Source organism: Mesocricetus auratus, unplaced genomic scaffold, assembly GCF_017639785.1.
Source record: "Mesocricetus auratus isolate SY011 unplaced genomic scaffold, BCM_Maur_2.0 Super-Scaffold_100024, whole genome shotgun sequence".
In the NCBI taxonomy this organism is placed as follows: Eukaryota; Metazoa; Chordata; class Mammalia; order Rodentia; family Cricetidae; genus Mesocricetus; species Mesocricetus auratus.
In genome coordinates, this window is record NW_024429205.1 from 15,000,867 (window position 1) to 15,014,647 (window position 13,781).

At 42.9% G+C, this 13,781-nt stretch overlaps 1 protein-coding gene across 1 annotated transcript in view; it reads left to right on the forward strand.

The window, feature by feature from the left end:
- Ldah (lipid droplet associated hydrolase) overlaps nucleotides 1-13,781 on the forward strand; it is a 59,967-nt gene that overhangs the window by 21,902 nt on the left and 24,284 nt on the right. The window contains exons 3-4 of the mRNA XM_040730774.1: nucleotides 2,004-2,144; nucleotides 4,389-4,558. Coding sequence (XP_040586708.1) covers nucleotides 2,004-2,144; nucleotides 4,389-4,558 — 311 coding nt within the window. The remainder of the gene's footprint in view (nucleotides 1-2,003; nucleotides 2,145-4,388; nucleotides 4,559-13,781) is intronic.

A 13,781-nucleotide genomic window follows, 5' to 3' on the forward strand; every position in this document is an offset into this window, starting at 1 on the left:
CCACAGCAACTCTTATAAAGGGAACATTTAATTAGAACTGATTGTGGCGTGCAGGCAGACATGGTGCTGGAGAAGCAGCCGAGAGTGCTGCATTTTATCTGCAGGCACCAGGAACTGAACTCTGTTACACTGAGCATAGCTTGAGCAAAGGAGACCCCAAGGCCCACGCCCACAGGGACATAATTCCTTCTACAGAGCCACACCTACTCCAGCAAAGCCACACCTCCTAATAATGCCCTTCTCTTTGGAAGTCATTTTCTTTCAAAACACTACAGCTATAGTCAATGAAATCTCAGATCTTTCTAGAGTAATATGTAAATTAATTATAATTTCAATCAGAATCCCAAGGAAATTTTTAGAAGTGAAACTAAACTAGTTTGAGATCACTTTAGAAAGTTTTAAGTAAAGAGAAAGGATTTACAGATCTACCCTACCAGTTATTAAAACATGAGCATGCACACCTGCCTCCCCCCCCTCTCTTTCTGCCTCCCTTGCTCTGTGTGTGTGTGTGTATATATTCATAAGTGTGTAATATGGGATCTTTTAGCAAAGGAGAAAAGGTTAAAATAAATAAATTGAGTTATTTGATTAAAAAATAACAAGTTGTAGAAAGTTAGTGTTGAATCAGATGACACTTGAGATCAGTGCAGGAGAATATGTTCCATAATTGATGGTTTTATGTACCTGCCTGTTCAATGGAAAGAAGTTGAGTGTGTCTGCTGTTTTGTGTTCAATGCTTAGCAACATTCACATTCTGCATATTTGCATTTGTAAGGAAGAGGAAGTGTCATCCACAGGCACTCTGGGTTCCCACTTCCTGTTGCTATCCCCATCTCCTTTCCCTCTTCTTCAAGAGCACATCACTGCCCTTGAGAAAGTTTTCCTGTCATTCAGTAAAGTTGTCAGTTAGCACCACCATACGATGGCTTAGAGCTTAAAGCCTTTGGTCAGAATGCTGCAGAAGCAAGATAACAGTATGGATGATAAACCATTACAGAGTACCAGGATAGACAAGACTGTGCACGTGGAATAGTTAACATCTATATACCCATTACTGTGTTTCAAGTAGTGTTGAAAATATGCCATACGTCTATAAATTCACTTAGCGTCATGTATATTTGTGCATTATCCCATTTCATTGATGAGCAGTCAAACCACAGAGAGAATTAATGACTTGGCAAAGCTCACAGTTCATAGGGAAAGCCAGGGGTCCAGTCCACGAAGCCTACATTCTCAGACACTTTACTGTGCTACCTGCCTAGGGATCTGTAAGATGTGGACACTGGGTGTGGATGACAATTGTGATTTTTATACCAGTGCCACAGACCATGGACAGCTAGAGAAAAACCTTACAGCATGAAGAAATAAATAAATTAACTGGAGAATAGGTATTGGGGAAAGGTAGATGTCTGCAGAAAGGATACCATGAAGAATTTATACAGATGACTGTAAGCTGAAACCCCAACTTCATTGTCTTCCCCTGTAGATGCACTGATTATTCTGTTTCTCTCTACCAAATCCATGTCAAAAATGCCTTCTGTATACACATAAGGAAAATCATTTGTAGTGCATATGTCCATCAATGACTGATTTTACACACATACAACAAATACTTGAGATGACAAGATAACACTAAGTTTCCTAAGATTCTAACATTGATTAACTGGCCTGTTTTTTTTTTTGTTTGTTTGTTGTTATTATTGTTTTGTTTGAGTTTTGGTTTTTGTACAGCCTAGTAACTGTTGTTGTCAAATCTTGAAATGCCACAGAGACGTATTAGTGGTTTCGGGTTTTATTTTGGTAGCAGTGGGAAGTCATATATGGGTGATTTAAAAAGATTCTTCTATACTTTGGTTTGTGGCTTGAAGATCTTTCTTATGACACCTACATGTTACTGGATTTGTAGAGAATGCTGTGAGAAAACCCAGCGCCACCATTTTCGGTCTGTCCATCACTTTGCATGGGTGTGCTGTCTTTCTAATCCAAAGTCTTTCTTTCCTTAGGTAACCCAGGCTTCTCTCCCTTTTATTTGCCATTTGCAAAGACCTTGTATTCTTTGACGAAAGGCCGCTTCCCAGTCTGGATGACCTCTCACGCTGGGTTTGCTATGGCTCCCAAAGATAAGATTCTTGCATCACCAGTTGGTATGTCCTTTTTAACTTGTTTTGATTGATAGTAAAGTTGTCTTCATGTTTCTAGAAAGCCAGTTAGCATTCATATTTCACAAGTGATCACCTCTGTTTGTGGTTTTAGACCTCAGGCGCCACGTTTGTTTAATTTTGGAGATAGTTTGCCTCTTACTACAATAGGTGGCCAACCCTGAGTCACCGGCAGGGTAGATGTGAGATGCCACCTGAGAATCTGTATTCTAACAGTTGCCAGCAGTGTTTGTGCTGCTGATCCTTAACCCTTGAAAAGCTTAAGCTGTGGATTTTTCCCTACTATACACTAGTGCCCCAAACCAGGGAAAGGTGTGTGTTGTGAGTCAGCATTTCTAGGAAATGTGTTTAATTTGTGTTTTAACTTGATGCTTGCTTATTTGAAACTTTACCTTAGTGCTTATTGTTTGGATTGCTTCTAGACTTACTAATGTGTTAATAACTTAGCAGTCAGACAGAGCTCTTTGCTACCTAACGAGAACAGTGCCATCTAGAGGCCTTAGCCTAGAGGGCCAACAGACTCTGGTAGAGGGATCAAAGGGTGGTTTATCATCCCTGGGATTTATGATCAACTAGGCAATGATATATAGTACTGCAGGAGAATTAAATAGAGATGTCTACCTTCTGAGTCCCAAAGTTCCTCCTTCTCTTCTGCAAGGTTCCTTGAGCTACAAGGGGAAGGAACTGATGGAGTCCTCCAACCTGGGCGCTCTCTCCACCTAATGTTGGACTGTGGATCTCTGCATCCACTCTGAACAGCTGCCAGAAGCAGCCTCTGTGGTGACGACTGGACTTGGCACTGGTCTATTAGCATGTCATTAGGGATCATTTCATTGATTTTTTTTTTCTGCCAGCCCTGTACAGTTCTACCCAAGGGTTCTGGGCTATTCACCCTCTGGCTCCTGGTCATTCAGACACTATCAGACATGGACTCCTCCTCTTGCCATGGGCCTCAAATTAAATCAGTCCAGTCACTGGTGGGCCAGTTCCACAAGTTCTGAGACACCATTGCCCCAACACACCTTGCAGACAGGACACATATAGGATGAAGGTTTTGTGAATGGGTTGCTGTCCCAGTGCCACCAATGGAAGCCTTGAATGGCTACAGAAGATAGATGGTTTAGGCTCCAGATCCTCCATTACCAGGAGCCCTTGCTAGGGGCACCATCATAGATTCCAGGGAGTTTCCACTGCACTAGGTTTCTATATTGTCCCGAATACCCTCCAGCTCCAGTCATCTCTCCCATATTATTTCCTTCCATCCCCCGTACCCGACCTAATCCTTCCTGTTCTCATCCTCACCTGCCCCTATTCCATCTGCTGGATCTATTCTATTTCCCCTTCTCAGGGAGATCCATGCATGTGTCCCCCCACCCTCAGAGCCCTCGTTGTTACTTAACCTCTATGGGTCTGTGGATTGTAGCATGATTTTCCTTTACTTAACAGCTAACGTTCACATATAAGTGAGTACATCCATGTTTGCATATCTGGGTGGTGAGCTTAAACAAGTGTAGATTTTAATTAGGTCTTGTAGAGGCTAGAAAGAGTTGGGACAGGAAAGCCTATTTTAGGTCATGGTTGTATTAGTTAACATTGAGGTTTCTACTTAAGTCTTTAAGTTCTTTAAATATGCACACATTATTCAACATGGTCAAGCAGTATTGTATGTTTTCTTAGTTCACTGGATATGAGTCAGCTAAACACGGTGGTTCCCAGTGTATAATCCTAGACTCAGTGGGTTTTCATCTCCTGGAAACTTGGAGAGGAAAACTCTTGGACCTCTACCCAGACTTACTATGTCAGACACTCTGGGGTCAGGGCCTAGCTATCTTTCAGCAGACCTTCCCAGGTATTTGTTACGTGATCAAGCTTGAGAACAACTGGCCTGAACTAACAGGAGTTCATGGAATAGTTGAACTTCTGTGGGCTTTGAGAACAGACCTGCATCTGAACCTCAGCTCCCCTACTTCATAGGTCTACATCTGCTAGTCTCCCCATACTATCTATGAGTTGTGATGTTTCAGATAATGCTGCCATCAACTTCTGTGGTAAGGGTGGATTTCTGTAATTTAAGTGTCTAATACTGTGGCTAGTGTGTTTCAGACTTAGGGCAAATGGTAAGACTTAACTCTAAGTAACTGCTTTAAGTCTGGCTTTTTTTTGTAGATACTTTTTCTACTTGAATAAGCTTGTTTACTTATTGAAGTTTGCTCATACTTTCGCTTTTAGAGACAAATGCTCAGGAAATTGAGGATGTCTACGGTCTGAATGGTCAAATAGAACACAAGCTAGCCTTTCTCAGAGCTCATGTGCCAAAGGATGTGAAGCTGATACTCATTGGCCACTCCATAGGCAGCTATATTGCTCTTCGGCTCATGAAGCATGTCCCTGAGCTGCCTGTGAGTATGCCTTAGAAGATGACCACGGGTAGCTGATTGTGCACTTGCAAAAACCCTCCTGTTTCCTTTTCTTCTTGGAGAGCAAAGTGAGGAGTGCATGGTGGCTGCCTTTCTCTGTATCTTTATTTCCAAAGACCTGTGCATAAGAAATTCCCATAATGTTCCATGAATAATGGTGGGAGAGATAGAGATTTCTCCAAATGAATGTCTTTGAATCTAGGGTTCTCTGGAGTTCTAGAGTTGCTCTCTTTTATGAAACCATGTTTAAGAATGGTTACTGACACTGGCATGGAACGGACTCTGTCTTTATTGAAAGAGTATTTGGACAATACCAGTGGACTGGAGAGATGGCTCAGTGGTCATGAACATTGACTGCTCTTCCAGATGAGCCAAGTGTGAGTCCCAGCCCCATGGTGGTTCTCAGCCTCCTGTAAGTACAGCTCCAGGCATCCTACGCCTTCTCTGGCCCCCACGGGCACAGCATGCACATGGTTCACTGATGTACATGCAGGCGGAACACCGTAAAACTAAGTAAAAGTACATAAACCACCCAAAAATTGAAATAAGAAATTTTCCTGTTTCTTAAGAAGGAAAAGGATGTATCCTTGTCATCATCATCCACAGGTAAATACATGCTAAGTGATTATAAGTTTCAATTCTTTTCTGTTCCCGTAGTTTTCTGGCCCTTTTGAGACCCAGATGCATGCTTTCATTCACAAATTTTTTATTTGTCTGTCTTTATGTTTGTGGTTATGATGCTGGGGGTGGATTCAGGGCCTCGTGCCTGATAGGCAAGCACTGAGTTGCACGCACAGCCTCATAAAACTGCTTCTGACCTACATCTGTGGACACATGGTGAGGCATTGAAGTCACAGAGTCCAAGTTAAAGTGACCCCGAAAGGTAGGGGACTCTTTAAGAGCCTTAAAAGTGTGCTTTAACTCACGTATCATGAAATGACACATGGAGTGGGTACAATTTACAAGATATTTTATGTCTTCATTTGGCACGCATGTGTACAAAACCGCTTTTTTGCATCTTGAGGACACCCCAGGCAATATCGCATGTTTCTGAGCTAAGAGCCTGGAGTGTCATGGATGAGACAGCTAAGCAAGAGGAGGCGATAGCCCTTCGCAGCAGCCCCGTCCATGAATTCTTTCTCTCCATGTGAGGAAATATCTCCAGCGGGGTCTTGGATCCCACTAGGAATTTGCCTCCTTTCCTGCCAGCTTGCTACATTCAGTGCTCAAACCAGCACTTGGAAAGAGTAAAAGCAGAGTCTCCCTGTTTTTAATACCAATTGATTTTAATTTTCTTCTCTTGGATATAAGGAAATGTGTTTTTATGTCTAAGTGGGAACTCAATAAATTGGAGATTATAATCTATTCATTGAATTCCTACTGTACTCAGTTGTGGTTTTATTTCCCTAGGTAAGACATTTTATTCAAAATGCAGCTTTCCCTGTGATGCCAGCCTTGGTGACTTACAACCTCTTTTCTGTCCTTGAGACTCTGCTCACACTGTATGTGGCACCTTTCTGATTCCCAGCCTACATGTGAGCTTCTAGTCACACAGTACTGTGGGCTCTGGCTCAAATATGTTTTGTCATTTACGTTTGGTTGTGTGAACTTGAACAAATCATTGAGTCTCTGACCTCAGTTTTCCCGTCAACAAATTGGAAATCTTCAAGGATTTTGTGAGGAATTATGCAAAATATTAAGAGTGCTGCCTGGGATTTTCAAGTTCTAAGCATGTATTACCTATTATTGTTGTTGCGGAAATAGCACTAGATTTGTCTCAATCATTAGGTTAACTACTGTATTGGTTACCTACTGCCATGTATCAACTTCCCCAAACTAGTAGTGTGAAACGGTGTGGATTTAACATCTCTGTTTCTGGGCAGAAATAGGATCACAGCTTAACTAGGTCCCAGCCTGCAGAGCTTTCACTAGGTAGTAATCTTGGATCTTCCCAGGATTGCAGTCTCCTGTGAACACTCCCCACCAGTACCCATTGGAAGAAGGGATGGGAAGACAACAGCATAAGAACACACTTGAGTTGGATTTGGGGATGGGAAAGGATGGAAAGAGCTAGAGGGGACAGTGAGAACCATGAGCATCACAAAATGCATTTTCAAAGATAAAGAGTTTCAGAGAGCTGTGAATCTGTTTTTCCTCTTCTCTAATGGAGCTGGAGAGACAGCTCAGTGAGTGAAGTGCCTGATCCACAGGCATGAGAACCTGAGTTTGGATCTCCTGGTCCTACATAAAAGCCCTGTATAAACCCCAGTTCTGTGGGAGCAGAGAAGGTAGATCGCTGGAGCTTGATGTCTGCCAACCTCAACAAATCAGTGAGTTCCAGACTCAATGGCAGTGTCTCAAAACCTAAGATGGAACACAGCTGAGGAAGACACCAGCATCAATGTTTGCCCTCCACATGTACATGTATACACATGCGCACACATACATGTCCATATACACACATATTTATACAACATACATGCAGAAGAAGAGCCACACAGGCACCAGAGAATAATGTGTGACTGTACATACGAGGTACCTTTGGGGAAGTAAAGGAGCCATCTCTATGATTTTGTGTTTTCATTATTCAAGGGCTTTATCTGAGGCTAGAGAAATGGTTCAGCTTTTAAGAATGTAGCTCTTGCAGAGAATTTGGGTTCAGTTCCCAGAAGCCACATGGTACCTCCCACCATCTCTAACTCTAGATCCAGGGATGTGATACCCTCTGACCTTTGCAGGCACCAGCCATGTGCATGGTGTTCTTACTTACATGCATGCAGGCAGGCAGGCAAAACACTCATACAAATAAATAGATCTCCTTTTAAAAAAAAGCTTTATCTGGTTTCAATTATCTGCATTGCTGAAATTCCCCACCACTCACTACATCCCTCCTCCCAACCATTAAACACCTGGGCCTGTTAATCCGGTGGTGTGATCCATGCTGACTTGTTGAAATTTCACTGTGTCTAAGACAACACAGTTCCTGCATGCCTGAAGTTCACATGACATGCTCCATTTGAGATGCACTTGACAATCAAATGAGTTTGTGGAAGCCAAAGTGTTGCAATCCTAATCATTTGCCAAAAATAAGTTAGATGTTACGTTTTATAACATATGAAGTGTGATAATAAGAAACTTGTGTTTCTATCTCTTCTGTTATTTTTCTGGAATTTTTGACTCCCATAAGAATTTGAGGGCACATTTGCAGTGGGCTAGCTGATTTGTTTGGTTTGCTTTGGTTCAGCTCTCTGCAATATTTATGTGTAATTATTGACAACTTTGTTCTTAATCATTTGAAGAGACTTACTGCATAATGCCAGATATATTGTCTGACCTGTAGTTTCTTACAGAGCAAAATAATTGCTGCTCTTAAAATATGGAATCAAATTTTTTGTTTCTTTCTTATTCATGGTTGATGTATAAAAATAAAGAACTAGAAGTTTGTCAGATATTTTGATAGTAGTATCCATAATAGGAATTTTTTTCTTTAAAAAACTCAGTTGGAAGACTAGTAAGTAGTGGCTGCCCTGACTTGTCATGATAAACACAATTTTTTTTAGACCCATAGGATCTTAGAGCTGAGATGAGCTTAATTATCAGCCATCTTCATTTTATATAAGATGTAAGAGAAAGGGGCCTGGTCAGGATTCAGCCTCCTCTGAATCTTGAAGTGGGATGCCCTTCTGATCGCTGTGTTTATGGAGGGTCTAGGGAGGGGTCTGATGGCCCTTCAGCCTTTGGGTGAGGCTACAGTGTGCATGACTGCATTGATGTCAACTAAAGGTGTGGAGAGCCTGCAGGTGCTCCAGAAGTTGTGAGTAGCGATCTTTCCCTGCCACCTAGACCCTGCTTTCTCAGCATCAGCTCTCTGAGGGTTATAAAGGTGCCTTCTTATTGGTTATCTCCATGAAGTCAAGATTGGGACCTGCCCAGTTTATGGACAGAATTGGCAGGTGATTTCAGGTAATTTCATATGTGGTGATAATATCCTCTGGGAAGTAGCAGAACCTTCACAAATTTGTCTCGTGTTATTTGGCTCTCCCTGGGGAAAAGTGCATGGTAGCTGACAGCTGGCTTTTTCTGAACAGCATAAATGTCTTCCTTTAAACCGGATAGCTTCACCTCTCTGATGTACAGCGTGCTTCGGCTGGCCCTGTCCAAGTCAGGCAGGCAGTGAGAACTGCTTGTAGCTATGCTGTGTTCTGTTCAGTAGTTAGACTAACACAGGAAGGGAAGAGGAGACGAGTCATGTGCTATAGCAGCTGTTGCCAGAACCCTGTCCCTGGATCTACTGATCACAAGTGAAGGAGGGAAGAACTGGGAAGAACTGTGTTGAGAGGAGAACCTTCTTCCATTCCAGAAGATCATAACCAGCTTTGCTGGCCGGAGTTTCTAGACAGAGCTCTTCTCCATGGCCAGGATATATGAACAGGCTTCTAGAAATATTCCTTCCAATGAGAGGAAGTCACTGTACACGCTGTGCAATGAAACACTGTGGAAAAGAGAATTTGCTTTTGTCTCTGGGTCTCTGAAGACAGGAGAATAACAGGCTAAATGTCCACTTGGGTTGCAGGGTGATGCATCTAAAGAGGTTGGCCCATGAGGCTCTGCGCATGACAAAACAGCACTTTTCTTTTCTTTTAGTTTTTTATTTAAATTAGAAACATGCATGCTTCAAATGTCAATCCCGGCTCCGCCCTTCTCCCTCCACCAGCCCCACCCCTACCCTCAGCCCAATCCCCACATCATTCCCCAAGGGAGAGTAAGGCCCTCCTTGGGGGGCTATCCAGAGTCTGTCATTTTATTCAGGGCAGGACCTAGGCCCTTCCCCATGTGTCCAGGCTGAGAGAGCATCCCTGTATGTGGAATGGGCTCCCAAAGTTCATTTGTATGCCATGGTGAACACTAGTCTACTATCCAAAGCCCCAGAGATTTCTGAAGCCTCCTCACTGACACTACATTCATGGAGTCTGGATCAGTCCCCTGTTGGCCTCTTTGTCATCAGTGTGGGGTTCAAGAGCTCCTCCTTGTCCAGTCAGCTGTCTTTGTGGGTTTCACCAGCACGGTCTTGACCGCCTTGCTTATCACTCCTCCATCTCTGTTACTGGGTTCCAGGGGGTCAGTTCAGTGTTTAGTTGTGAGTATCTGTCTCTGCTTCCATCAGTCACAGGATGAAGGTTCTAGGATGTCACATAAGGTAGTAACCAACCTTATCATCACGTAGGGGCTATTAATGTAGTCTCTCTGCTATTACTTAGTTTTCCAGTTGGTGTTATCCTTGTAGATCTCTGGAGATCTCATTAGTGTCAGCTCTCTCCCCAAAGCTATAATGACTCCAACTATTATGGTATCTCTCATCCCGGTCTCCTCTATTCTTACCCCGCCTCAGCCTTCCTGCTCCCCCATGTCTTCTTCTACCCTCCTCTTATCCCCCTCTCTTTTTCCTGGTTCCCTTTCTTCTCCACCTTCATGTTCCCAATCTGCTCAGGAGATCTTGCCTCTTTCTACTTCTCTGGGGTATAATGCATATCTTTTGGGAACCTCCCTGTTTCCCAGACTCACTGGCCCTGGGATAGTAGGCTGACACTCCCCTGATCCATATCTAAAATCCATATATGAGTGAGTACATACCATGTTTCTCTTTTTGTGACTGGGTTACCTCACTCTGGATGATTTCTTCTAGTGCCATCCATTTGCCTGCAAATTTCAAGATTCCGTTTTTTTTTTTTTTTCTGCTGAGTAGTACTCCATTGTGTAAATGTACCACATTTTCTCTATCTACTCTTTAGTTGTGGGGCATCTAGGTTGTTTCCAGGATCTACCTATTACAAATAATGCTGACATGAACATAGTGGAACAGACATCCTTGTTGTATAAATGGGCATCTTTTGGGTATATGCCTAAGAGTAGAATTGCTGGGTCGTGTGGTAGACTGATTCCCATTGTCCTGAGGAATCTCCATACTGATTTCCAAAGTGACTGTACAAGTTTGCACTCCCACCAGCAATGGACCAGTGTTCCTTTTTCTCCACATCCTCTCCAGCATAAGATGTCATTGGTGCTTTTGATTTTAGACATTCTGACAGGAGTAAGATGCTATCTCAGGGTTAAAACAGTACTTTTAAAAAAATGGAACAGTGTGTATTTATATTGTAATATAGGTATTTATTATGAGACATTTGTTTCTCACTTTATAAGTGTGTGCTGCTATCTCAGATTACATTCTGGAATGTATATCTAATTGTGAGTTAAGGTAAGAGTTTTGAACGTGATTCATCCAGGCTAGTATAGCAAAGAAGTTTCAAGAAAAGAAAGGAGGTCAGGAAAGGTGCAGTGATTTTGAGGACTGAAGATTCCTGGCTCCCTGTCATTCATCCCTCAAAATGGAGTTGGTTTCCACGCCCCTTTGCATTTACGCTGGGCACCTGACCTACTTCCAGCAAGTCAGAGCAGTGACTTGGGGTGAGGTTCTGCCACTTCTAAGTGCAGACCTCAGGGGTCTGGAACCTTCTGTTTCCTCCATCTCAATAGGCAGCTGCCATATTAAAGGTCTAGCTACCCCAGCATCGCCTGGCTGTACACAGGAGAGGGTCCCAAGGCACTGGGCAAGCAGCCATTTAGACCAGAGTGCTGCATCAGTGGCCTGGCTGATACAGGAGCCTCCCAGCCACCTGCTGAGTCCTGCTGGAAATCCTCACCTGCAGAGTCCTGAGACAGAGCGGTATTCTACAGTGACGGATAGCTGAAACAACCTGATGCTGGCTAATAAGGGAAGGAGGTGGAAAGCATCCCATGGCTGGAATTAGCAGTTGGAGGTTCCCCTGGAGAGCACATTGTTGTTGAAATAAGAGAAGGAAGCAGTGGAATGTGGAACGGTAGATACTGATCTAGAAGCCTACCAATGAGGACAAAAATTCAATTAGGAGATAAGGAACTGGTGGAGGGAACAGATTTGTTAATTTCCCCTCTTTATTTTCATACATGTGTGTGTTTTGCCTGCATGTGCATCTGTGTGTCACATGTAGAGTTAGTGGAGACCAGAAGAGGTGTGGTGTCTACTGGGACTGCAGTGACAGCCCCTTGTGAGCAGCCACGTGTGCTGGAGTCAAATCCAGGTCCTCTGCGAGAGCAGCTAACACTCTAACCACCGAGCATCTCTCCAGCTCCTCTTACCGAACTGAGACGTTTACTGCTGTTTCTTCAGTACCTGACTTCTTCATGCACAGAAGGGAGGTTTAATGGGAAGTGGGTGGACATTTGCTTTGCTGGGAGTTCGGGGAGAATCTGGAGAGATCAGAGAATGTGCGAATGTTTTCGGGGCTGAAGGTAAAAGAAGGTGGCAATGAGACATGGCTAAGGGCAGAAACTGAACTAAAAGCAGGATCAGACTTGTAGGATTGAGATGGGGCTATGGGACAGTCCAGTGCAGGATACGGAATTCTACAGAGGCGGTGCAGTCATTTGACACTTGTTTCCACGTGACCCACTAGTGAGTCCTGGTGTGTGAAAACACAGCCATCAGACACTCAACCACGAATACTCTGCCTTGGGAAAGACTTCCGTGTTAGTAGAAAACAGTAAATCATTCTGGGGAAAGCTTGTATTAAATATACTACAATGCTGGTTCTCCAGTGACTTAACTTTACTCTGACTCCGTATATATATTTTTTTTTAAGTTTTATATTTTAATTTACTTTTTGTACCTGAGTATGCAAATGTGTGTGGTTTCGCATGCCAGCACTGCACGCATGTGGAGGTCAGAGGGCAGCCTGGGATCGATACACTCTGCACTGTGTGGGTCTCAGGGATAGAACTTGGGTCATCAGGCTGGGCAGCAGGTGCCTTTACTCATGAGCAGGTTTGCCAGATCCAGTATGAATGTGTTTATGTTGTACACACACATTGTCTACTCTGAACCTTGACGACTCCTTCATTGAAAACTGGACACGTGGAAATTTTCAACTTCAGCCATTGTTAGCTCTCTGAATATTTTTGCAAATCCCAAAACTGCTTTTAAAGTGGAAAGTTTATGTGGTCTTTTTTTCATCTTTTCTTAACTCAAAAACTATTTAATCTATTTTTCTCAAACTTTGCAAAAATAATCTCCTTTGGGCTGAAACTAAGCATGGAAAATTTCACCGCAAAAGGCTAATTTTTTTTGGAAAGCTGCAAGAAAGTGAAATCAGGTTTATAGTAGAACATTCTTCATGTGTGTTAGCGCCAAGGGCTCTTTCTAATATTCTTCATCTGGGGTTTCTGAGCTCACAGATCTTAGTATGCCCTGTTAGGTGTGCAGAGCTTATCCCATCCTTCCTGTGCTTGGTGAGCTGTGCTTAAAATGACAGATAAGACAGGAGAGGTGACTGCTGGGTGATCATATGTAGCGTTTACTAATGTTGTGATGCCACTTTCTGGCAGGAAAGGAATCATTTTTGTTTCTAAAAACATCCAAAACTTTACATTTTGTCTTTAGAATTTTTGAAGTTTTGAAATATTTCATAAAAAAAAGTCAAATTAGCACTGGGCAATGGAGGTCCACCCTTTTAATCCCAGTACTTGGAAGGCAAGGACAGGTGAATCCCTGTAGTTTGAGACCCACCTGGTGTAAAGAGTGAGTTTCAGGACAGCTAAAATTACACAGAGAAACCGTGTCTCAAGAAAATAAAAGAAAAAAAGTAGTAAGTTTCTTTTTCTCTTTCTCTTTCTTGCAATGTTAGCTTACTGTATATTTCACTGAGATAGCATAGTGCTGACTGTGGTTGGTCTTGTGTTTGTTTTAAGACAGAGTCTTAATCTAAAGTCCAGGCTACCTGGAACTCACTATATAGCTCCGCTTGGTCTCCCACTCATAGCAATCCTCCTGCCTCAACACCCTGAATAGGGAGATTACAGTGTGGTCTTCTCAATCTAGTTTTGAGTCTACCTTTAAGGTCCTTAAATTCCCTCAGCCAAAGCCTAATTCCTTCCTTCCGCGAAAGTGACTGTATCCTGTGTAATAGATGCTGACTTCACTACCACACTTAACAGTGTTAGGGCTCTAAGGCAAGAGGAACCCTGGTAGTGTGGGGCTAACATAGTGAGTTCCAGGCAACGTGAGCTATAGACTGAGACCCCGTTTCAAAACAAAAGAAACAGGTATATTTATCTGCAAACCATCTCAGCTAATAGCAGTATATGTGATTGTAGAGGGCAAGGAATAAATTAA